The sequence below is a fragment of the Macaca nemestrina genome, chromosome 14 (assembly GCF_043159975.1).
Source record: "Macaca nemestrina isolate mMacNem1 chromosome 14, mMacNem.hap1, whole genome shotgun sequence".
Taxonomy (NCBI): domain Eukaryota; kingdom Metazoa; phylum Chordata; class Mammalia; order Primates; family Cercopithecidae; genus Macaca; species Macaca nemestrina.
Genome location: NC_092138.1, coordinates 84,051,391 through 84,075,456, shown reverse-complemented (window position 1 = coordinate 84,075,456; position 24,066 = coordinate 84,051,391). Strand labels below are relative to the sequence as shown.

Below are 24,066 nucleotides of genomic sequence, written 5' to 3'. Positions count from 1 at the left end.
AGGGCAGTGTTGCAATCTCGGCTCACTGCAATCTCCACCTGCCAGGTTCAAGCGATTCTCCTGCCTCAGCCTCCCGAGTAGCTGAGATCACAGGTGTGCACCATTATGCCCAGCTAATTTTTTGTATTTTTAGTAGAGATGGGGTTTCACCATGTTGGCCAGGCTGGTCTCGAACTCCTGACCTCAGGTGATCCACCTGCCTTTGCCTCCCTTTGAGACTCTGTCTCAAAACAAAAATTAATTAATAAACACTGGTTTTCAAACTGCTCTGTGGCTCCCAAAGAAAGTAGGGAGGGCTCTGCCTTTCATCTTCTTTGGACCCAGGAGCCTAAAGTTGTAGGTAAGATTACTTTAGAAGAGAGTTCCTGGATAGAAGTTTGAAGACCACTGTTCTAGGGTGAACTTCTCATGGAGACAAGCATAAAGGGACTTGCCTTGGGTCTTGGTAACATCTCCAGGCTCTCTCTGCTACACTGAGCTGCCGCCCATTTATTTCCGAGAATGCAATAAGGGTATGAAGACAGGCCAGCGTACGGTATACACCCAATTAGCAACAAAGAACATGGAATAAATCTTTAATGCTTTCAAGACCTTTAATAATGCCCACGTGCCCTGAGGTTGGCCCTCTTGCTCCCTCAGCTCTTTCTGGCTTTAAGCCATCACCCCAGGTATGCAGTTTATGTTAGAAGGGGCCATCAGGTAGGGAAACTTATCAGCTCCTCTAAGGGAAAAGGCCATCCCTGCTATTACCGGTGGGCACAGGCTGGAGCTCAGTCGGCAGGTGTGAGACAGATGCTGATGATGGGGCTGCAGTCAGGTTACCTGGAGACACGATTCCCTGGTCCTCTGAGGGCCTAGGCAGGACATGGGGGAGAACACGGTCCCCTAGGACAGAGTCCGCTGGCCAGCAGTAGCCTTTCAGGTTGCTCTTGTGTGCTAGAAAAAATATTTTCTCTATGTGCCATGTCATGAAAAAGCAGCACTGAATTAATTGGATGCGGAAACGTTAGCCACAGGCTCCTCTGCCTGTGAAGAGAAGCACTTCTGCATGTGCAAAGCTGGAGCAGGAGGCTGAATGGCAGTGCTTCTCCAGAGACCACCACATCCAACCAAGTCACCTGTCCACCTACATTCACTTATCCATCTATCCATCCACTCACCTGCCAAATATTTATTGCATACTCACTATGCACCAGGCACCATGCTGGATGCCAGAGACAAAGTGAAGACACCCTCAGAGGGGCAGATGCATGGTGGATTTGGGAGACTAAGGCCCAGGGAACAGTGGGTTCCCCATAGATAGCCAGCATTCAGAGCAGCAATCTCCAACCCTTTGAATGCAAGGACTTTTTTGCTTATCCGTGGTGGCAGATACCACGAAAATGTATAAACAGACTTTTTTTTTTTTTTTTTTTTTTTTTTTTTTAAGCTCATCAGCTATCGTTAGTGTATTTTATGTGGCCCAAGAAAATTCTTCGAATGTGGCCCAGGGAAGCCAAAAGTTTGGACACCTGTGATTTACAGGTTGTGCCTAGATCTGAAAGAGATCCCCATCCCTCCTAAAGCTGCCCACTGGTTGTGGGCCTTGTTTCCCTTAGAAACACCACACACATCATTTGGGAAAAGGACACTGAGTAGAAACATGGCCTGAAAGGATGGTGGGAGGTGGACCCGGCTTCCTGTGGCCAGAGGTCAGCGGACAATGGAAATGGTCTGATCGGCCACAGCAAAGACTGGGAAGAGGGGCCCCGGGAAGGACCCATGATGGGTATACAGCACTGTGCCGGAGGCTGGCTCATAGAAGAGCAGCTCCCGAGCCTGCAAGTCCAGCAGTACACCCAGCTGGGCTGGGCCCCGCAACAGCCCCAGGGGCTCGTGCTGCCCATTGTGTGAGAAACGAAACTCCTGATCATAGCGAGAGAAGACCCAGGAGAAGGCATTGTGGCCCAGACGGCAGTCACTGCCAGAACCCTTGCGGGGCAGGTGACCTGAGGCCACGCCCACCTTATAGGCACAACTGTTCTGGACATTCACCATCCAGGCATGGAGCCCATTCTGGAAGGAGGTGGCAGCCAGGGCATTGGGCCAGTGGTCGAAGCGCTCTGGGCCATCTGCACAGGTCTTTGACTTCTTGGTGCTGAAGGTCAGGGTCTTTCGATCATCTGACAATTGCAGGAAGGGGCTGACTGTCCTCTCATCGATCCGTATGTCCTCTGTGCCTGCCAGAAAGAATTCTCAGAGTTGCCGAGGGCCCACCCTGCCCTAACCTGGTCCTGCCAGGTAGCAAAAGTTCCTCACCACTCATTAGCATGGTGACCTCATATAAGCCATTTACTTTCTCTGTGCCTCATCTATAAAATGGGGGTCAAAATAGGACTTCTCACTGGGTGATCACAAGAATTAAACAGAATCATACATGTAAAGTGCCCAGCATGTAGTGCTCTGTAAACTGTAGCCTTTATAACAATAGTTACTATCAGTCAAGACCCTCATCTGTAAACTCTGATAGAAATAAGGCCCAGAGAGGAAAAAGGGAGTTGCCCACGTTTAGACTCTGAGTTGGTGGCAGGGGCAAAATGAAGACAAAGCATTTTGTTCGTATACCTAGCACTGATTATAATCCTTTCTACTTGGTCATATCCTCCAGATTGGACTTGTCCTAGAAACACAGCCTCTGGGAGCTAGGAAGCACGAGATAAGCAATTTCTAGCAAATATCTAAACTGCTGGTAAATCAAGCATCATTTGATACCAGAATCTAGAGTAGACAAGCTACAGCTTGTACCAAAAATTTTGGTACAAGCTTGTACCAAAATTGTAAGGATAATATGAGGAGGGAGGATTAAAACTGAAAAAAAAAAATCAGTCTATTAACCTAACTATTCCATGAATTGTGCAAAGACTATCATGGGAGAATGGAAGCTTCCATCTAACTTGGAGGAGGCCTGCTCTGGAGAACCCCTGTGCTAAGTGGGAATTCCTGGAGGCAGAAGACCATGTCAGTTTACCTCTGTGGCCCCAGCATGTGGCACAGGGTGAGGCCCACAGTTGGTCTGAGTCAGTGTGTGTAAAGTGAGTAAGTGAGGCAAATCAGGCAGCTTGATTCTTGGTCCAGATGTTCTTCAGTTGGCCATCAATTATATCTTCTTAAAGAGAAACCCCAAGTTTCCAATAAATAATACTGAGCTGCCCTAGTAGGTCAGGATATAAGGAAGACATGACTTATAGGAGTGAGATTTATCTTTGACCCAACCACAGAACATGTTAGTCTGGAAATGGGCAGGACTTGGCCCAGCTGCCCCAGGCATGTCTGGAACCTTGACCCTACTGACCAGCCTGCATCCAGGATGACTTGTTTAAGCTACCATTTCAGAAGCACGGGTCCCCATTGTGAACCAGGAGTGAACCCCAGACAGACAGACAGAAGCCCAGTTATCCTAATGGTCCTGGGCTCTACTGCTGCTAACCTGAGAGGGACCCAAGAACCGCCGTTGCCCAGAGTCGGGTCAGTAGTGGGCTCCGAGTGCACTTCTCATTAAAGTTCAACATTTCCGACTCCTGGGGATCCAAAATGCCCTCTGCTTCTTCGGTCCTTATATGGGGAAAAACAGAGACAGAGATTCAGGATGGTTCTGGAAATATATCTGCATCAGTATGGGGTGAAGAGAAGAACAGAAGTAAAATCCTCCTATCCAGGTGACACCAAGATTGGCAGCTAGGGCCAGGTGCAGTGGCTCACCCCTGTGACCCTAGCACTTTGGGAGGCCTGAGGTGGGAGAGGATTGCTTGAGCCCAGGAGTTTGAGACCAGCATAGGCAACATAATAAGACTCCATCTCTACAAAAAGTTTAAAAATTAGCTGGGCATGGTGAGGCATGCACCTGTAGTCCCAGCTACTTGGGAGGCTGAGGTGGGAGAATTGCTTGAGCCCAGGAGTTTGAGGCTGCAGTGAGCCAAGATCATGCCACTGCACTCCAGCCTTGGTGACAGAGTGATACTCTGTCTCAAAAAAAAAAAAAGGTGGCATCCAGGCCCCAAACAGGGGCTTCGGCCCAAAGGGAAGGTGGCCATTTCCCCTGTTCCCCCCGAGAAACCTTAATTTTAGCAAAGCTGGTGGACAGTTTACAGGGAGATGTATTCTTGGTGCTAGTATTAGAAATGGAAGGTAGTGTGCTCTGCAGAGGAAGCAACTTGCCAGAGTCCCTCAGTAAGTTAATGGCAGAACTGGGGCTAAGACCTGGGCCTCTGGAACCCCTGCACGATAGTCTTTCTACTCCAACATCTTGCCCTTGCCTGGAAAATATCTCACCTTCCTCTCAGACCTGTTGGGGCAGTCATGTTTCCCTGGGTTTTGTCAGAAGGTACAGCCACTCCTCTACTTTAAAAATGCAAACACCTGAGGGGTCCACAGAGGAAAGGGCCATCAGTTATCACCCCAGCCACAAATGAATCATGGCACTGTGCTCTTAATAACTCTCTCCTCAGCTCACAATGGGGCCTGGGTTTTGCTGGAGAGGTAATTTGGGACAATATGATGCCTAGGAGTTGAAAACTGCCACATATCAGCAGCGAGGCCCTGGGCTTGCTGTTTTCTCTATAGAATCACACTTCCTTTGCTATAACCTGGGAGACAGTGGTTATCTGATTTGACAGGACAGAACAGATTCAGAGCTAAAAAGGGGAGCTGGATTCAAGTCCTTCCTGCATGCAAAAATAGAACAAAACTGGGATGAAGCCCAGACAGCATTCAACATAATTTTTTCCTTGACCTGGAGTGAAATCTCAAAGGAATATAGGGCAATGTAGGAGTTTACCATGGAGCTCTGCAGCCCTTTGACCCAGGTGCTGAGAAAGACCTTTCCTACTGCCTCCAATCCTGAAGATGGCTTTGAGATCAGGCAGTGGTTCTGAATACACACACTCTCTCCCCATATCTCATGGCTTTGCCTATAAATGGAGTGAGGAAACAGGGGTGGGGCATGTGCCCTGATGGCTCTTTGCAAGACTGTCACTGACTGTTCTGTCTTGGGAGGCATGAGGTGAATAGAGCCTTAGAAACGCTGGGAGCAAGCTTAGTAACAAAGCCTCTCTGTGGTCAGGACAACAGAGGGTCTATTGCCATCTTCTCAGAATGCAGGAGCTCCAGCCAACAGGTGGGTAAGAAAGAGGAGCTGATGTCAGCGGTGCTAAGCTGTCATCCCAGGGCAAATCTGAAGCTGAACATAGAGAGTAAAGTCTACAGCAAACCACCTGGGCTAGATGCCCTATGGTACCAAAGACAAAACTCATGGCCCCAAAGGGGTGGGAATGAAACAGGGCCTGAACACAGCATGCCCCAGCCAGGATCAGAACACCCAGACGGTGCAGCAGGATCTGCTGCAGTGTCCGGTCAGAGTTGAGCCCAGCCACGAGCGTGGAAACACCGGAGCCAACAAGGCACTTCTCAGATAAGTGAGTTTCCAGCTAGATGGGGCTTGACAACTTTTGAACACAGTACTTTGAGAGTATATTCCCTCAGCCTGGGGGCATAAAGAACATACAGACAAATCTGGAACTCTATGGATAGGCTTGTCAATAGTAATATGGGCTTTGCAATGCCCAGACAACTTTGTATGTATTGTAGGATTGAGCAAATATTGTTGTTGGGGGCTGCAGTCCTCACTGTAAAATAATAAAAGGTACAAATGTAGAAAGGGAGAGGGCAAAGGAAAAACCTTGAGGTGTTACATTGGAATTAGAAGTTGTGATATGGGCTGGGCATGGTGGCTTATGCCTGTAATCCCAGCACTTTGGGAGACTGAGGCGGGAGGATCACTTGAGGTCAGGAGTTTGAGACCAGCCTGGCTAATATGGTGAAACCTTGTCTCCTACTAAAATTACAAAAATTAGCTGGGTGTGGTGACACATGCTTGTAATCCCAGCTACTTGGCCGGCTGAGGCAGGAGAATCGCTTGGACCCAGGAGGTGGAGGTTGCAGTGAGGCAAGATTGTGCCACTGAGCAACAGAGTGAGACTCAGTCTCAAAAAAAAAAAAAAAAAAGCTGTGATACAAACTCATGCATCAAATAGCTACACACACACACACACTCACTCTCTCTCTCTCTTCCTAGTTCTATCTGCTACACACTGAGTGAGGCCTGGAAGCAAGGTCACTGAGTACCCTTAATGCTCAGATCTTGGTTTCTAAATATCATTCTCCACTAAAAACAACCAGGTCCCCTGGAGAAGCAGCTGATTCAGGGGCAGGAAAAGCACAAGTTGAGCTGGGGTTTTCTTCTTGTGCTTCTTATGCCAGAGAGCAAGAAAGTGCTCAAAGAATGATGGGAACTTTTCAAAAGGACACAGGGTCCAGTTTGAAGGGGCTTCTACTGGCCAAATCTGGGACAGTCTGAATGTCAAAAATTAGTAATTACAGTGACAGATTATAATGTATTGAATAAAATAAGAATCCATGAGTCTGTATTAATATTGAATAAGAGAACAAACAAGCAAATAAATAAAGGAATAATTCAGGCAGGAGTGACCAACGGTTGCTAAACTATTGGGAGAAAGTCTGAAGGGACACAGGATATATATGTAGAAAGTGTCTCCTCACAGACTGCTTAGTAATTATAAAAGGAAAAGTGTAACTTTATAATGAGGAAACCTAGTAGACAACACCTTATCCCAGTGCTCAAAATGGACATCCTTGATAACGGACAAAGGGACATCATGTGCCCCCAGATATGATGAACTGAAGACACATCACTTACGAGGTATTCCTGCTAAAAATGTATAACTTGAATCTAATCATAAGGTAACATCAGATAAACCCAACTGAGGGAGATCCTATAAACTGGCCTTGACCTTGACTCTTTAAAAATGTTAAAAAAAAAAAAAAAAAAAAAAAAAAGCTAAGGAATTATTCTACACTTAAAAAGACCAGCTGAATTAGGAAAACAAAATAAAACACTGTTAAGAACATTTGCGCAATTGGAAACAGTCGGATATGGACTGTATTAGATTATAGTATTATATCAATGTTAAATTTCCTCAATTTACACCGGGGTTATGTAAGGGAATGTCTTTGTTTCTAGGAGAAACATGCGGAAGTATTTTGAAAGAAAAGTTCATGTTTTCTGGAATTCACCCTCAAATAGACCATAAAAAAATAAGTTTCTAACATATATACTAGATAGATAAGTAGGAAGACAGAGAGAACGAGCGACAATGAATGTGGCAAAATGTCAACAATTGATATTTTCTAGGTGAAGCTCATTATACTACTTTTGCAACTTTTTTCTAAGTTTGAAATCATTTGAATAAAAAATTAAAGATCAATTTAAAAAACTCAGATCAGCTTGATATTAAGGATACACTGTATTAAAGGAAGATGATGAAGATAAAGGAGATAGAGAAGATGGGCAGAAGTGTGAAAACATTGTACAAGGGGAGAAGCGGGAACAAGCCAAGCATGCATTAGGAGACAGTAAAATAAATATGATCCATCTACACTGTGTAATACTTCACAAACTTTCAAAAAAGTGACGTGAATCTAAATGTACTGACTTGGAAAGATGTCCCAGATAGCCTAACAAGTTTCACAACAACAGGTATAACATGATCCTATCTGTGTTTTAATTTTTTTGGTTTTTTTTTTGAGATAAGGTTTCAGTCCCATCACCCAGGCTGGAGTGCAGTGACAGGCTCTCAGCTCACTATAACCTCCACCTCCTGGACTCAAGTGATCCTCCTGCCTCAGCTTCCCCAGTAACTGGGATGACATGCGTGTGCCACTGCACCCAGCTAATTTTTGTATTTTTAATAGAGAAGGGATCTCGCCATATTGGCCAGGCTGGTTGTGAACTCCTGACCTCAAGTGATCTGCCTGTCTAGGCCTCCCTAAGTGATGGGATTACAGGCGTGAGTCATCATGCCCAGCTTTTTCTTTTTTTTTTTTTTTTTGAGGTGGAGTCTCACTCTGTCGCCCAGGCTGGAGTGCAGTGGCGCATCTCAGCTCACTGCAACCTCCACCTCCTGGGTTCAAGTGATTCTCCTGCCTCAGCCTCCTGAGTAGCTGGGACTACAGGCACACACCACCACACCTGACTAATTTTTGTGTTTTTAGTAGAGACAGGATTTCACCATCTTGGCCCAGCTGGTTTTGAACTGCTGACCTCAAGTGATCCACCTTCCTCGGCCTCCCAAAGTGAAGGGATTATAGGCATGAGCCACCAGGCCTAAAAACTTTTTTAAGACAACAACCAAAAAACCCCCATACCCTCCTATGACTATATATAAGTCCACAAATGCACATGTATTCAAACCCATCGCTGTCAGAGAATGGGACTGGGAAAGGGTGATGGAGACTCATTTTTTCTTTTTCTTTGAGACAGGGTCTTACACTGTTGCCCAGACTGAGTGCAGTGGTGTGAGCACAGCTCACTGTAGCCTCAACCACCCAGGTTCAAGTGATCATCCTGCCTCAGCCTTCTGAGAAGCTGGGACTATAGGTTCTCAGCATGATGCATGGCTAATTTTTTATTTTTTTGTAGAGATCAGGTCTTACTGTATTGCCCAGGCTGGTCTCAAACTCCTAGCTTCAAGCTATCCTCCTGCCTCAGCCTCCCAAAGTGCTGGAATTACAGGTATAAGACACCATGCCCAGAAAGATTCATTTTTCATTTTAAATGGCTTTATATTGGTGGAATTTTTTTCTCTCATGCACATGTATTGCTATTGAAACTTATATATGAAAATAAATAATTTATACCCGTTGAAATATAGAAAAATAAGTAAATAAGAAGAACGGACTGTGTTCCCTAAGTATAGCTCTGAAATTTCACACAGAAGGTTTGTGAATTACTCTGCCTGGCAAATTATGTCCTCTTGACCACTTCCTCAGGCACTCAGCTCTTTTAGAACTCAGGCAGGACCTGGTGAAATTCTTTTATTATTGAAGAGCTAAAATGCAAAATTTGAGTGGTAATGCAGACTTAAGTTTCAAAGATTCCTCCATCGGGGAAAGGAAGAATGAGGCAGAGGTGACGGTACCAGGGCAGGTGTTAGACGGGTCCAACCCCCTGGTTCCAGGCTTAGGGAGGTCCCTTCCCCTTTTAGTCTCAATATTTTCATCTGCAGATGGAGGTGGTAAAACCCTCCAACAGGGTGACTACCTTTTTACAGAGGAAGTTTAAGAAAGCAGTGGCAAGCCTTGGATTACTAAGTATTCCACTGCCTTTCCATGTGTTTTAAAGCAGTTCTCTAAGCCAAGGGCAGACAGATTCCCTGTCCACAGAGCCGGGCTCCAGGAAAGCCACTCAGCTGCATACCCTGTGCATTCTCCCAAGAGCAGCAGGGCCTGAAGGCAGTGGGGTGTGAAGAGGCTTAAGGGTCTCTAAGACTACCCAGTCAAATCACAGGGTCTATACTCACCTCTCGAAAATCTCTTGCTCCTTCTGCTGTGAGAAAAGAAAACAAAGTCAAGCTTGGCACCAGATACCCAGCAAGGAGTCAATGCTAGGACAGATTTAACCACCAGAAAGGGCTCCATGTGGACTCTAGAATAAAAACTTCTACTCTTTAAGACCAGCATGAAGTTTTCTAGGCTGTTCTACACACACACACACACACACACACACACACCCATAACACATGCTCACAATGAATCCCTCTGCCCCATGTCCCAGGGCATCCTGGATTCCCCTCAACTCCACTCAGGACCATCGCCTGTTTACCCGATAGCATCCCCCATGAAGACTGCCAGCTTCTGGATGGCTGCGACTCTTTCTGAGTCTTCTATTGTGACTGTCCCAGTGTCTGTGAAAGAGCAAGCTCTGTCCATGGACGCTGTGACTAAATGAATGCACGGTTTCAGGCAGTCATGGAAACTGCCCTACTTGCAGAGGCAGTGGGACAGCTCAGGTGTTCCACATTCTCCTTCCTCTGCTTGTGACTCAGATGCCACCTTCTCCCCTCAAAACTGCAGGCAGCTGCCTATCTATATAAAATACTTTGAAAGGCTATGTACCAAATATGAATCATGGTGATTTCTGGGTGGTAGGATTAAGGATGAGCTCTGTGTTTTCATATCGAAGGCCTCGTCAGCTCCCTGGAGCACAGTGTTCTCTCTACATGCTCCTGAACTCTTTCCACCTCCTCACTTCCTTTGACACAGCTAGTCTTCTTATCTTTCAGGCATCAGCTTCTAAGTCGCTTCATCGGGAAAGCGACTTTTCTCTGACCCCTCTTTCCCCTAGCCTGAATTGTCAGTCCCTAGCATGGGTGAGTTCCTCTACTGCAGCACATATCCTTCCATATCCTAATTGTCAGTTAGTGTATTTGTCTCCTTTGTAAGGCTGGGAGCAGCTGACAGCTGCATCTGGTTACTCTGCCCCAAAGCACAGCGCTTCACATATAATAGGCACTCAGTACACACTGACTCACTATCAAAAGAAAACTATTATCAGTGCCAAAGAAACAGTTTTATTCCCTTGCCTCATGTTAGAGAAGAAATTATTCAATGATACCTGTTAGAGCACAGTCAGGCAGACTTTATTCAAGACTTCATTGCAATGGGGTCTTGCAATGGGAGAGAGACTGGGTTCAACTCTGAACACAGCGTGGGCAGGTAGGAATTTATAGCTAAGGAGCAGGGTCGGGGGTTAGTGGATGGAAAGTTACTAAGAGGAAACATTGGGGGTAAGGGGGATTATGGCTAAGCCTACCTAACAGGATTCTTGCTGCAGACAGAGCACAGTGATCAGACATCACCTGGGGGATGGTGGTGGATGAGGAACCTCATCAGATATCAACGATGATCAGATATCAAAGATGGGGGTTTCTGGCTACACCGACTTAGCAGGGTTCTTTTGTAAAAACTAGATTTTATAATGAAGTGCACAGATGGGCCTGGGAGAAGGCTCAGAAGCCTGACTAAAGTTTGGCCAAGCAAAGAATCTTTGTCACTCATCCCTGCTCCAAATTCTCATCTCCACCCTCCTCACACTGACAAACATTCTCCATATTTTCAGACTTTCGGGGAGCCTGGCCGAAGGTCATGCCCTCACCCTTGCCTGACTTACAATCAGCTGCAGGTCATCCAGGTGGGTAAGCATGCCCACCAGGCTGGTGCGGATGGTGTCAAGCTTCTGCAGTGCCTCGGCCCAGTGCACCCGCTGTGTCAGGATGCTCTGGTGGGCCCGCTCCTCTTCGCCATGCACCTGTTCCAGTAACCGCTGCTCCTCGCTCTCGCAAAGACTCCTCACCAGACTCAACCGCTGGATAACCAGTTCCCTCGCTGCACTGGCCATGCTCTGATGAGGGATAAAATGAGGAGCTGGGTGGTCTGTGCAAAGCCCCGGTCAGGAATAAAAGGGTTTAGGCTCAGTGGAAAGGAGTGTTGAGATTGATTAGCAATGTCTGCCACAGGCTTAGTAATGAAAATAATAGCATGTAAGCCTTTTACTTTGACATCTCTGCCCTAAGACTTCCCAAATATGGTTTAGGATAAAGAAATCTGAGATACAGACACATAGGCCATATCTCAGGGAGCCATGATCACATAATGGAAGACCTGGGCAGGACTTAGAGCCCGACTAGAATACTCTGCTTAATCACAGTTGGGAATACAAGGTCAAAGGATCAAGGTCAGAGAATCACAGAATTGCAGAGCAGAGGGCCTAAAAAGTCATCCGCATCAGCAGGATCCATACCAGCAGTGGTAGAGTTGATATTTCACCATTTTGAGGGAAAAAACTGATGGCTTCCTAAAGCTGTCCATTTCAACTGGTTATGTGGTAGCATTTTTATCTGCCACAGAAGAGGCCTGAAATAAATTCTCAGACAATTAAGTTAACAGGTGTCTTCTTGTAATTCTTAGCACAGTGCCTGGCATGCAGTAGGTACTCAAATATTGACTGAATGGGAAATGTTTTCTTTTTTTAAATTTTTTTTTTAAATAGAGATGGAGTTTCACTGTGTTGCCCAAGCTGGTCTCAAACTCCTGGGCTCAATCAATACGCCCAACTCAGCCCCACAAAGTGCTGGGATTATAGGCATGAGCCACTGTGCCCACCCAGGAAATTTTTTCTGACTTAGGAAAAGATCTCTTGGTAGTGCTCACATGGCAATTCAGTAGTAAAGCTGAGACTGGAACCCAGTTCTCTCGACTCTCAGTCCAATCCCATTCCCTTACACCAGATGCCACCTGGCAACCAATCCTCCCCAAAGGCACCTGTCACATAAGCAGCTGCACTTGTACTCTTGCCAGACAAGTGGGAATAGAACTGCCTCCTTCATGTGAGAAAGTCAGGGATGGCCAGCAGCTTCCCTATGCCCTGTCCCTGAAGACCTGCTCTGTACAGTGCACGGGGCAGTCATTCCTATTTCACAGAAAACTCTGAGACCCCCAGTTTGCCTTACAGGGAGGAGACAGTAGCTAAGTGAATGGCAAGTGAACCCAGAAGGTAAGACTCCAAGTTTATAGTGTGCTCTTGAGGCAACATAACATAGCGGTCAGGAAATTAAGCTTTAGAGATAGTGTCTAGATTTAAATCTTAACTGCTCCGCTCATTAGCTGTGGAACTTGGAACATCTTTCTTATCTTCCCTATGCCTCTATTTTCTAATCTGTAAAATGAGAATAATAATAGTACCTACCTCATAAGGCTATGGTGAGGGTTAAATGTGTTAATATATATAAAGTAGAACAAAGCCTGCCACATTATGTGTTCAATAACATTCATTCACTATTGCTCTTCTTCATTTTTTTTTTTTTTCTTTAAGAGATAGAGTCTTGCTCTGATGCCCAGGCTGAAATGCAGTGGCACTATCATAGCTCACTGCAGCTTTGATCTCCTGGGCTCAAGCGATCCTCCTGCCTCAGTCTTCCAAAGTGCTGGGATTACAGTCATGAGCAACTATATCCAGCCCACTATTATTCTCCTGTTTATCCCACCTTAATGCCTTACCACAGGGTGAGCCCCTGAAACCATGGTTGTACTGTTTGATCCTGGATCAAAACAGATCCTCACCCAAGATGAATCAGATTCTGATTCCTGCCTAAAAGACTCTAGTCAATCTCAACAAGTTTCTTGAGCCATTCCCAGAAAAGGAGAGCAAGGCAAAGAAAAAACTTCCCTTTCCAAACACATGACAGAGAGAGACAAACCAAAAACCCTCTCAGAATAAGGTAGAGAAATGCTGGAAAAATAGCCCAAGCATCCTTTTAAAAGTGTAGTTGTGGCTGGACACAGTGGCTCATACCTGCAATCCCAGCACTTTGGGAGGCCGAGGCAGGTGGATTACCCGAGGTCAGGAGTTTGAGACTAGCCTGGCCAACATGGTGAAACCCTGCCTCTACTAAAATACAAAAAATTACCTGGGCCAGTGGTGGGAGTCTGTAATCCCAGTTACTCAGGAGGCTGAGGCAGGAGAATTGCTTGAACCTGGCAGGTGGAGGCTGCAGCGAGCTGAGATCACACCACTGCACTCCAGCCTGGGTGACAGGGCGAGACTCTGTCTCAAAAAAAAAAAAAAAAAAAAAAAAAAAATTATTAAGTAGAGAGCAGATTTGAACCAACTAATAAGTGTTTTATTTTTTGAGACAGGGTCTCGCTCTGTCACCCAGGCTAGAATGCAGTGGCGCAATCATAGCTCACTGCAGCCTCAAACTCCTAGGCTCAAGTGATCTTCTCACCTCACCCTCCCAAGTAGTTGGGACTATAGGCTCCTGCCATCATGTCTGGCTAATTTTTTAATTTTTTGTAGAGATAGGGTCTTCCTATGTTGCCCAAAATAGTCTTGAACTCCTGAGTTCAAGTGATCCTCCTGCCTTGGCCTCCCAAAGTGCTGGCATTATAGGCATGAGCCACCATGCTCAGCCCAATGAATATGCTTAATAGACATACATATAGAACTCTACAGGCCAGGCACAGTACCGGGTCATGCTGGTAATCCAAGCACTTTGGGAGGCCAAGGCAGCAGGATCACTTGAGCCCAGGAGTTCAAGGCTGCAGTGAGCTATGACTGTGCCACTGCAATTCAGCCTGGGCAACAGAGTGAGACTTTGTCTAAAAAAAAAAAGAAATAAATAATGAAATTAAGACAGAGATACAAAAGAGCAGATCAAAAATACTAGAAGCTGGTTCTAAAGACTAATAGTCAAACCTGTGGCAACTTTGATCAAAACTAAGAACAACTTTATCTTAAGTAAACCCTTAAGAAAAAAGAGTTCTGTTTCCCAATCCATTGAATAAGGCTTACATAACCTTGATACCAAATCTGATAAGGACTGTACAAGAAATGAAATTCATAGACTAATCTCACTCCTGAGCATACATGCAAAAATCCTAAAACAAAAATAAAAAATGCTTTACTGAGATTAGCAATCCAAATTCAGAAATTTTGTATTAACAATAATACAAGGGGAGAGGAAAGGGTACATTGGCTATAAAAGGGTAGCACAAGGAGTCCTTGTGATGGAACTGTTCTGTATTTTAATTGTGGCAGTAATCACGTGAATCTCTACCTGTGATAAGATAGTTAAATAAACACACACCATTTGAGAGCAGTGATCTCTCCCACATCCTTGGAACCCATGCAGGGACACTCTGTTCTCTTAATTTACTTCTATTTCATTAGCTGATTTCTTGGTCCCCTTTGCTGGTTCCTCCTGTCTTCTCAATAGGAGGTGAAGTGCCCTAGAACTCAGTCTTTGGATCCTTGCTCTTTCGTGTCTACACTCATTCACTTAGTGATGTCATCCTCTTCCACGGCTTTCAATACTATTTATACACTAATAAATCCCAAATTTTTATCTCCAACCCAGCCCTCTCCCAACTCATATATGCAGCTACCCACTCAGCATCTTCACTTGGATGTCAAATAGGTATCTCATGCCCACAACAACTTAACACGCCTGGTCTCCCCCACTCCCCTCCCCGCCTCCACCAACCATCACTCCACATGCAGTCCTTCCCCACCCCAGTTCATGGCTGCTCCATCCTGCCAGTTGCTCAAATAAAAGAACTTAAGTATTATCCTGACACATCTTCTCTTTCTTTCATAGCCTACATCTAGTCCATCAGCAAATCCTGTTGCCTCTTCAAAATATATGCAGAATCCAGCCACTTCTCAGTAGCTTTGCCACCATTGCTTGGGTCCAGACCACACTTGTTTCCCACCTGGATTATTACAATGGCTTCCTAACTGGTCTCCCTGCTTTAACCCTTGCTGCCTGTAATCACTTCTAAACATAGCAGCCGAAGTGTTTCTTTTTTTTTGAGATGGAGTCTCGCACTGTTGCCCAGGCTGGAGTGCAGTGCGCAATCTCGGCTCACTGCAACCTCCGCCTCCTGGGTTCAAGTGATTCTCCTGCCTCAGCCTGCCGAGTAGCTGAGAATACAGGCACCCACCACCACGCCCAGCTAATTTTTTGTATTTTTAGTAGAGATGGGGCTTCGCTATGTTGGTCAGGCTGGTCTTGAACTCCTCACCTCGTGATCTGCCCACCTCGGCCTCCCGAAGTGCTGGGATTACAGAAGTGAGCCACCAAGCCAGGCCAAAGTGTTTATTTTAAATCTTAAATTATACTATCATGCTCTGCCCAAAAATTTCCAAAGCCTCCCATCATATCCAAATAAAAGGCAAAATCCCTATGTCGCCACTGAGGATACAATCCAGCTCATTGCTTCTCTGGCCTCATCTTCTACTGCCTTCTCACTGCGTTCCTCTGCTCCAACCTCACAGGCCTCCTTGCTGCTCCTACAGCATATCAGGTACACTCCTGCCTCAGGGCCTGTGCATTTGCCATTCCTTCTTTTCAGAACACTCATTCCCCAGATGTGTGGTCCATTCCCTTATCTCCTAGGTTTCTGTGCAAATGTCATCCTTCTTCTTCTTCTTCTTCTTTTTTTTTTTGAGATGGTGTCTCACTCTGTCCCCCAGGCTGGAGTACAGTGGTGCGATCTCTGCTCACTGCAATCTTCGCCTCCCAGGTTCAAGCGATTCTACCACCTCAGCCTACCGAGTAACTGGGACTACAGGTGCCTGCCACTACAGCTGGCTAACTTTTTGTATTATTATTATTATTATTATTTTGAGACAGAGTCTCGCTCTGTCGCCCAGGCTGGAGTGTAGTGGTGCAATTTCGGCTCACTGCAAGCTCCGCCTCCAGGGTTCACACCATTCTCCTGCCTCAGCCTCCTGAGTAGCCGGGACTACAGGTGCCCGCCACCATGCTCTGCTAATTTTTTCTATTTTTAGTAGAGACAGGGTTTCACCTGTTAGCCAGGATGGTCTCAAACTCCTGACCTCGTGATCCACCCACCTCGGCCTCCCAAAGTGCTGGGATTACAGGCGTGAGCCACTGCGCCCAGCCTCGACCCTCTTAATGAAGTCATTCCTGGTCACAGCACATGTAACTGCAATCCGTCTCATTCCCCTTTCTGTTTTATATTTCCCCAAAGCACATATCACCTTTGGACATAACATATATATATATATATATATATTTTTTTTTTTTTTTTTTTTTGAGACGGAGTCTCACACTGTTGCCCAGGCTGGAGTGCAGTGGCGCGATCTCGGCTCACTGCAAGCTCCGCCTCCCGGGTTCCCGCCATTCTCCTGCCTCAGCCTCCTGAGTAGCTGGGACTACAGGCGCCCGCCACCGCGCCCGGCTAATTTTTTGTATTTTTTTAGTAGAGACGGGGTTTCACTGTGGTCTCGATCTCCTGACCTTGTGATCCGCCCGCCTCGGCCTCCCAAAGTGCTGGGATTACAGGCTTGAGCCACCGCGCCCGGCCATAACATATATTTTATTTGTTACTGTCCCTCTTCTGTGACAAGAATGTAGGCTTCACGAAAATAGGAATTTCTGTTTTGTTCACTGGGGAATGCCTAACCCATTGAACAACAGTATCTGGCACATGGTAGGTGCTCAATAAAGATTTGCTAAATAAATAACTGGTGGCATGTTGGTAGCTTTTCTCTTAAAGTCAGGATTTGTCAGGCCAGGCACAGTGGCTCACGCCTGTAATCCCAGCACTTTGGGAGGCCGAGGTGGGCAGATCACCTGAGGTCAGGAGTTCAAGACCAGCCTGGCCAACATGGTGAAACTCCATCTCTACTAAAAATACAAAAAATTAGCTGGGTGTGGTGGCGGGCACTTGTAATCCCAGCTACATGGGAGGCTGAAGCAGGAGAATCGCTTGAACCTAGGAGACAGAGGTTTCAGTGAGCCGAGATCACGCCATTGCACTCCAGCCTGAGCGACAAGAGCAAAACTCTGTCTCAAAAAAAAAAAAAAAAGCCAGAATTTGCCACACTAGCTTCTATTTATCTATTTAACACAGTACTAAGGTCATAACCAGTGCATTAAGACAATAAAATAAAAAGGATAAGGAAGAAGAGGGGAAGAGGGCAGAGGAGGGAGATGGAGACCATCATGCAAAGCGAAGCATAGATGGGCAACAAATAGCTACCTGGACTTCTAGCAGCTTTCTGGTTCCTAGTCTAGCCCCTTTTAGGTCCTAAGAGGACCCCTAGTGTCCTGTCAGGAAATGCCCCATTTTCTTATGCTTGTTCAACTGGGTTCTGTTTCATGCAATTAAAAGAACCCTGACTAATGTGGTACCAAGTCTGCTCCATGTACTATAGGGAAAGAAGGGAGGGGATGTGCAGAAAGAAATTCATAGGCTCTTCCCCTGATACGCATACTTAAGAGTGATGACACAGCAGTGGTCATGAGTCCACTGAACAAAAAATCTGCAGTGGAGGCCAGGCACGGCGGCTCACACCTGTAATCCTCACACTTGGAAGGCCAAAGAGGGAGGATGGCTTGAGTCCAGGAGTTTGAGACCAGCCTGGTCAATATGGTAAACCCCGTCTCTAATAAAAATTAAAAATATTAGCCAGGCATGGTGGCAGGCACCTGTAATCCCAGAGCTTTGGGAGGCTGAGGCAGGAGAATTGCTTGAAACCAGGGAGGCAAAGGTTACAGTGGGCCAAGATTGCGCCACTGCACTCCAGCCTGGGTGACAGAGTGAAGCCCTGTCTCAAAAAAAAAAAAAAAAAAAAAAAAAAAAGAATCATCAGTGGGATGTAGCAGAAGGAGCACTAGCCTGGGAGACAGAATATCCAGGTCACGGAACCCACTTCCAGGAGGCGGCCTTGGGCAGGTCAGTTAACCTCTTTAACCTCTACAAGGACCCATTTTCCTATTTGTAAATGGGAATGTTATTGCCACCTACTTCATAAGATTGTCACAGAGAATATTCAATGTAAAAGTCCTAGGTTATTTTATAATTCTGGAGCTGGGCAGAAAATGACTACATGGTAGGTGAATATGACCTTTCTTGATCCCCTCTGCCAAGATACCCAAGAAAGTCATTTCCTAGCAGAGTCTTTGCACCAAGTATGGTACAGGAACAAGTCTACCCTGTCCAGATGGTAAAACTGAGTCTCTGAGGGATTGGAAGCTTTGCTAGTAGCACAATGAGTCTGTGAGGTTGGTAAGGGACCCTAGACTTGCCCAAGTCCGTAAGTCTAAGGGGGCCGAGTAGAGAGGAAAGAAGAGGAATTACCACTGCTCTTTGGTTCTTCCCTGGCAGGATGTCCGCCACATACTTGGTGATGGCAGCACTTTGTAACTGCAGCCTCTCACACTGGTCCACAATCTTGTTCTGCAACACAAACAACGCTCATGGCATCTTGGTCCATGTACCTGAGCCATTCACTCCATCCCAGTGATTTTCTCCTGTTACTACACCTCAGCCACCCACTCCCATGGTCATAGCCCAGATCTCATGATTATCAAAAACTACACTACCTCCTAAATCTCCACTTCAAGGATCCACACTCTCCCCACCATGCCCTATCCTTCTCACTCCCTAATTCTAGGATCCCTATTCCAGCAACAGCTCAGTTGAGGCCACCAACACATTAGTAGGAACACCTTTCACTGTCCATCATCCCCTTCTGTGACCTGACTTCCGTCTTTATCCCGGAACCCTAGCCTATCATTATAATAACTTTAAAACAAATTTTTCCTTTATGAACATTCTCAGGCTATATTATTTAGAAACATTTAAGATTAGAATCATTTTATGTTGCTGGTGAACTGCACATTCTCTAAGTGACTTTAGTAGTACGTTTGCCTTAAAGTCCATTTTGTCTTGTGTTTATTTTTATTTAATTTTATGTATGTATGTATGTATGTATGTATGTATGTATGTATTTTTTGAGACAGAGTCTCACTTGGTTGCCCAAGCTGGAGTGCAGTGGCGCAATCTTGGCTCGCTGCAACTTCCACCTCCCAGGTTCAAGCGATTCTCCTGCCTCAGCCTCCCAAGTAGCTGGGATTACAGGCGTGTGTCACCACGCCCAGCTACTTTTTGTATTTTTAGTAGAGACAGGGTTTCGCCATGTTGGCCAGGCTGGTCTCGAACTCCAGACCTCAGATGATCTGCCCGCCTTGGCCTCCCAAAGTGCTGGGATTACAGGCGTGAGCCACCGCACCTGGCCATTTGTTTCTTGTCAAATTTATTTACGTATTGATTTTGAGATAGAGTCTTGCTTGTCGTCTAGGCTGAATGCAGTGGCATGATCAAGGCTCACTGCAGCCTTGACCTTCCAGGCCCAAGTGATCCTCCCATGTCCTTCCTGAGTAGCTAGAACTACAGGCACGTGCCACCACACCTGGCTAATTTTTGCATTTTTTGTAGAGATGGACTTTTGCTATGTTGCCTAGGTTGGTCTCCAACTCCTGGGCTCAAGCAATCTTCCCACCTCAGCCCCCCAAAGTGCTGGGATGTTACAGGCATAAGTCACCATGCTCAGCCCATTATAATCACTTTCTGGTGCACACACTCTTGGTCCTCTGTCATACAGACAGGTCCCTGACTGTCCATATCTTCTGTTCTGTCCAGAACTGCTCTCCCCCAAGTTATCCCCATTCATTAAGCAGCACCATCAATCATTCACCTGTTATCCAGACCTAAAACCCAGGAGTTTGTCTCCAACCCCACATCAATTCCATTAGTGAGTCCTATCAACCCCATCTCCAAAGTCTCTCTCTCTCCTCTGGTCACCTCTACTCCAGTTATTCTATCCAGATTGCCATGATCTCTCACAGGAACCACTGTTAGAACCTCCTAACTGGGTACTCTGCACCCCCAACCCCCCAGCTAGCCAGAGCCACCTTTTGTAAGGAAATCAGACCAGGTCATGCCCCTATGCAAAACCCTCCAATGGCTTTCAGTACACTCACAATGACATCAGGCTTCTTAGCTTAGCCAACCTAGCCCTACCTGATGTGACTCAGCTTATTTCTCCAACATCACCTTCTACCTCTCTCCACGCTGGCCTTCCTTTTTTTTTTTTTTTTCCCTTAGACAGAGTCTTGCTCAGTCTAGAGTGCAGTGGCACGATCTCGGCTCACTGCAAGCTCCGCCTCCCGGGTTCACGCCATTCTCTTGCCTAGCCTCCCGAGTAGCTGGTACTACAGGCACCTGCCACCATGCCGGGCTAATTTTTTGTATTTTTAGTAGAGACGGGGTTTCACCATGTTGGCCAGGATGGTCTCGATCTCCTGACCTCGTGATCCGCCTGCCTCGGCCTCCTAAAGTGCTGGGATTACAGGCATGAGCCACTGCGCCTGGCCACTGGCCTTCTTTCTGTTCCTTAAATGCACCAAACTTGACCTGACCTCAGTGCCTTTGCACCTGTTGTACCGTTTCCACCAGTCTGTGTGTGTGTGTGTGTGTGTCTCACTCCCCAACTCCATTCAGATGCCACCTTTTCAGATAGGTCTTCACTGACCATCTCCTTCCTCACCCAATCTCTTACTTTGCTTTATTTTTCTCCCTTGCACTTATAACTCTCTGAATATATATTATGTGTTTGTTTACCTTTTGGGGTATCTGTCTCTCCCACCACTGAAACAGACGCACCATAAGTCTGACTTCTCTATGTCCTAGTACCGCAAAGAGAGTTTCTGAACATAGAAGGCCCCGAATAAATGTTTGTTGAATGAATAAATGAACACCCACTGCCTTGACCACAAGAGGTTCAGCAGTTCAAGGCTCTCAAAGCTATCAGCATCATCCATGAGCTCAGGGGAGTTTTAGAAATGGGAAAGCTGGCCAGGCACGGTGGCTCACACCTGTAATCCCAACACTGCGGGAGGCTGAGGTGGGCAGATCACCTGGGATCAGGAGTTCGAGACCAGCCTGGCCAACATGGTAAAACCCCATCTCTACCAAAAAATACAAAAATTAGGTGGGCGTAGTGGCATGCGCCTGTAGTCCCAGCTACTCGGGAGGCTGAGGTGGGAAGAATCTCTTGAATCTAGGAAGCAGAGGTAGCAGTGAGCTGAAAGAGTGCCACTGCACTCCACACTCACGCCTGTGCGACAGAGTGAGACTGTCTCAAAAAAAAAAAAAAAAAAAAAAGGAAAGAAAAAGAAATGGGAAAGCTGAGGCCCAAAGAGAAGTGACTTGTGACTTCCCCGAGAAGGTATGGGCCAGGGCCCTGCTTTTGCTCTCCTTTTCTCCAGGTAATACCTAAAGCCTGTCCAAGCAACAGTCCCTCCACTGTTTCCCCTAATAGTTCTGCCTCAGTTCCATCTGCCAAAAGTCAACTTAGCTACCTCTTCCAGGAAGCCCTTGTAAATCTTTCCACTCAGAAGTAGAAATTAGTCTTACATTTCACAGGTCCAAATACAAAGTTACAGAACTGAGTTGACTAGGAGGAAGCTGTGATCACCATGCACCATGGATTGAGAGCACTGAGAAGGCTTCTGAAAAACCACAGGGCAGGAATCCAGAGGTAGGAGAGCAGTAGAACTGGTGCTGGTTTTGGTAACAGTCTTGCCCTAGGGTGAGATTTATTTGCTGACTGGATGGATAGAGGAAGGAATGTGCAAAATACAGAAATCTACTCTAACACAGAGGAAGAGAGGGTAAGACCCACCTCCCTTCAGGCAAAGAAGATAAATATGCATAGGGCCTCAGACGGGCTCCCTGGGGTAGAGTACAACCGAAACTAGCACCAGGCCTGCCATCTGCCCCAGGCTTCACTCTTTCCACCACTCAAATCCAGTCCTGATAGCTACTTTTAAGGTTTCCATGACATTCTCACCCCCATTAGCATCACTTCCTCCCTCCAACCGCCGAAGCAAAGCAGCAGTTTCCTCTTGCCTAGTCAGTGACTCCCTGGGTCCCACCCCTGAACATTAGGAAGCTTGGAGGAGTTACTGCCTTGTTCTGGGCCTCAGGTGCCTCATCTGTAAAATGTAAGTAGGACCCCTTCAAAGGCGTGGTCAAGACAGAATGAGATGACAGACATTTAAGTACTTTGGAGTTTGCAGTTTTTGTCTGTTATGCAAGTTGATTACACCGCATTATCCAGGTTTATCTTCGTCATCATTATTGTTAATAGAGGTAACAGGTAGGACCAACCAGGAACTTTTGGGGGTTGCTGAAAAACTGAACCCCTCCCAAGCCCAGCACCCTATATAAGATGTGTTTATTACAGGTCACTCTGAGTAGGTGAAGTCCCCAGCGAGAGCCCTCAGGCTTCACAGCAGGGCTGAACTCCAGAGTGGGGATGGGAGAAACAAGCTGTTTAATCAAATTGCAAGGAAATCCCCAGGGGCCACAGAGAAGCCCCAAGGTGACTCCGACTCTTCCAGTCTCAGCAGCTCAGGAGAATGGCGATGACAAGGAGGTGGCCATCCTGGAGCCGAGGGGGAAGTGGAGGTGGGGAGAAAGCCTGGGTGAAGGGGAGTCTCCTGATATTCTCCCTATTCCCTGCGTTTATCCAGCTGAAACCCTTAAACCAGCTTGAAGTACACTCAAGGCCAATCCTGAAAGGGAAAAAGATCACCGCACCAGACGCCAGAAGGCAGCAGGAGCAGGGGAAAGAGGAGAAAGGAGGAGGAGGGCTTTAAGTCCAGGGGTTAAGGGATAAGGACGCGCTGGATTTTATCAGTGTCAGTTTCCACAGGGGCAGGAGCTGGGGCACACCTTGCGCTGAGAACTGGAGCAGCTGAGACTTTCATTGTCCTATGCCAGCCCCAGCTCCCACAACAGAGCAATGGAAGGGGCCTGGGGAGCCTGGATCCCCTTATCGCTAAGCATTTTACCCACTATCTTATTTATACCTCACAACTCTAATAAATACGCGCTAGTACTATTGTTGTTGTCCCCAAACTACAGATGAAGACACTGAGGCTCAGTTACGTGACTCACAGGGAGTGGATTCGAACTCACGCCAGCCTGACTTCAGAGGCCACACCCTTAACCGCCTAGTCCTACAGCCAAAGCCACAGAGGAGCCTGGGCTCCGGGGCCGGCTGTCGTGTCCGCCAAGCCCCAGGCTCCCCAGTCCCTGCCGGGTCCCGCCAGGCGCGCCCAGTCCCTCCAGAGCCCTCGCCTTCCGGCACCCACGCCCGCTCACCCGCAGCTCCTCGGCGCGCTCCTCCGCCCGGCGGATGCGGTGCCCCCGACAGCGACCGCCCAGCCCCGCGCAGGCGGCGCACACGGGCCGTCGCTCGGAGCGGCAGAACCAGCTCAGAGCCTGGCCGTGTTCGGGGCAGAGTGGCCCCGGCTCAGGCCCCGGCCCGGGACCGGACCCGGGCCCCAGCTCCGCGCCCTCGGCGGACATGGCCGTGCTCCCGCGCCGTGCGCTCCACCTGTCGCAGGTGGCTGTGGGCGGGGCCTGGTTGACCCCGCCCCCGGCCCTCCCGGTGCGCCAGCGCGCCCCGCCGCTGCGCCTCCTCCCACCCAACCCGCGTTCCCATCCCGCCCAGGGCAGCACAGCAGGTCTCTTTAAATTCTTTGTTGAATGAAATCGCGATTGTATGCGTATTTGTTCTACAACAAACATAAAACTCCAAATATTAGTGTGACCGTAGGAAAAAAACTTTATTGAGCACTTACTAAGTGGCAGGCTTTCGCTGAGAACTTTGCAAGCGTTCTGTTATGTAATCCCGACCACTGCCCTTTTGCTGCCTAGCTTCAAGCAAGGCTGTGCTGACAAACTGCCTGAGCTCAGATCCTGTTTGGCTGTTCACTGGGTGGGAACCAC

The 24,066-nt window shown here is 47.1% G+C and overlaps 1 protein-coding gene across 3 annotated transcripts; it reads right to left on the bottom strand.

The window, feature by feature from the left end:
- Nucleotides 1–384: 384 nt before the first annotated feature.
- On the bottom strand, nt 385–23,682 carry LOC105487057 (B-box and SPRY domain containing). 3 transcript variants are annotated; one of them, XM_011750335.3, is made up of 6 exons: nt 23,437–23,672; nt 18,562–18,660; nt 11,063–11,293; nt 9,414–9,436; nt 3,467–3,591; nt 386–2,219 (listed from the first exon to the last, which is right to left on the bottom strand). In XM_011750335.3, the coding sequence occupies exons 1-6, from the start codon at nt 23,641–23,643 to the stop codon at nt 1,693–1,695; spliced, it is 1,212 nt and encodes a 403-aa protein (XP_011748637.2). In that variant the 5' UTR covers nt 23,644–23,672; the 3' UTR covers nt 386–1,692. The 3 variants fall into 3 exon arrangements, with proteins under 3 accessions (XP_024650317.2, XP_011748637.2, XP_011748636.2); XM_011750334.2 differs by having other exon boundaries at nt 387–2,219; nt 9,414–9,439; nt 23,437–23,682; XM_024794549.2 differs by lacking the exon at nt 11,063–11,293 and having other exon boundaries at nt 385–2,219; nt 9,414–9,439.
- Between the last annotated feature and the right edge of the window lie 384 nt (nt 23,683–24,066).

Bases quoted from the DNA above. Each gene is read 5' to 3' on its own strand.
- LOC105487057 (XM_011750334.2), bottom strand. From the start codon at position 23,643: ATGTCCGCCGAGGGCGCGGAGCTGGGGCCCGGGTCCGGTCCCGGGCCG. The intron at 18,661-23,436 runs GTGAGCGGGCGT...TTTGTGTTGCAG, and splicing joins AGCGCGCCGAGGAGCTGCGG to AACAAGATTGTGGACCAGTG. The intron at 9,440-11,062 runs GTAAGTCAGGCA...CTTTTCTCACAG, and splicing joins TGGATGACCTGCAGCTGATT to CAGAAGGAGCAAGAGATTTT.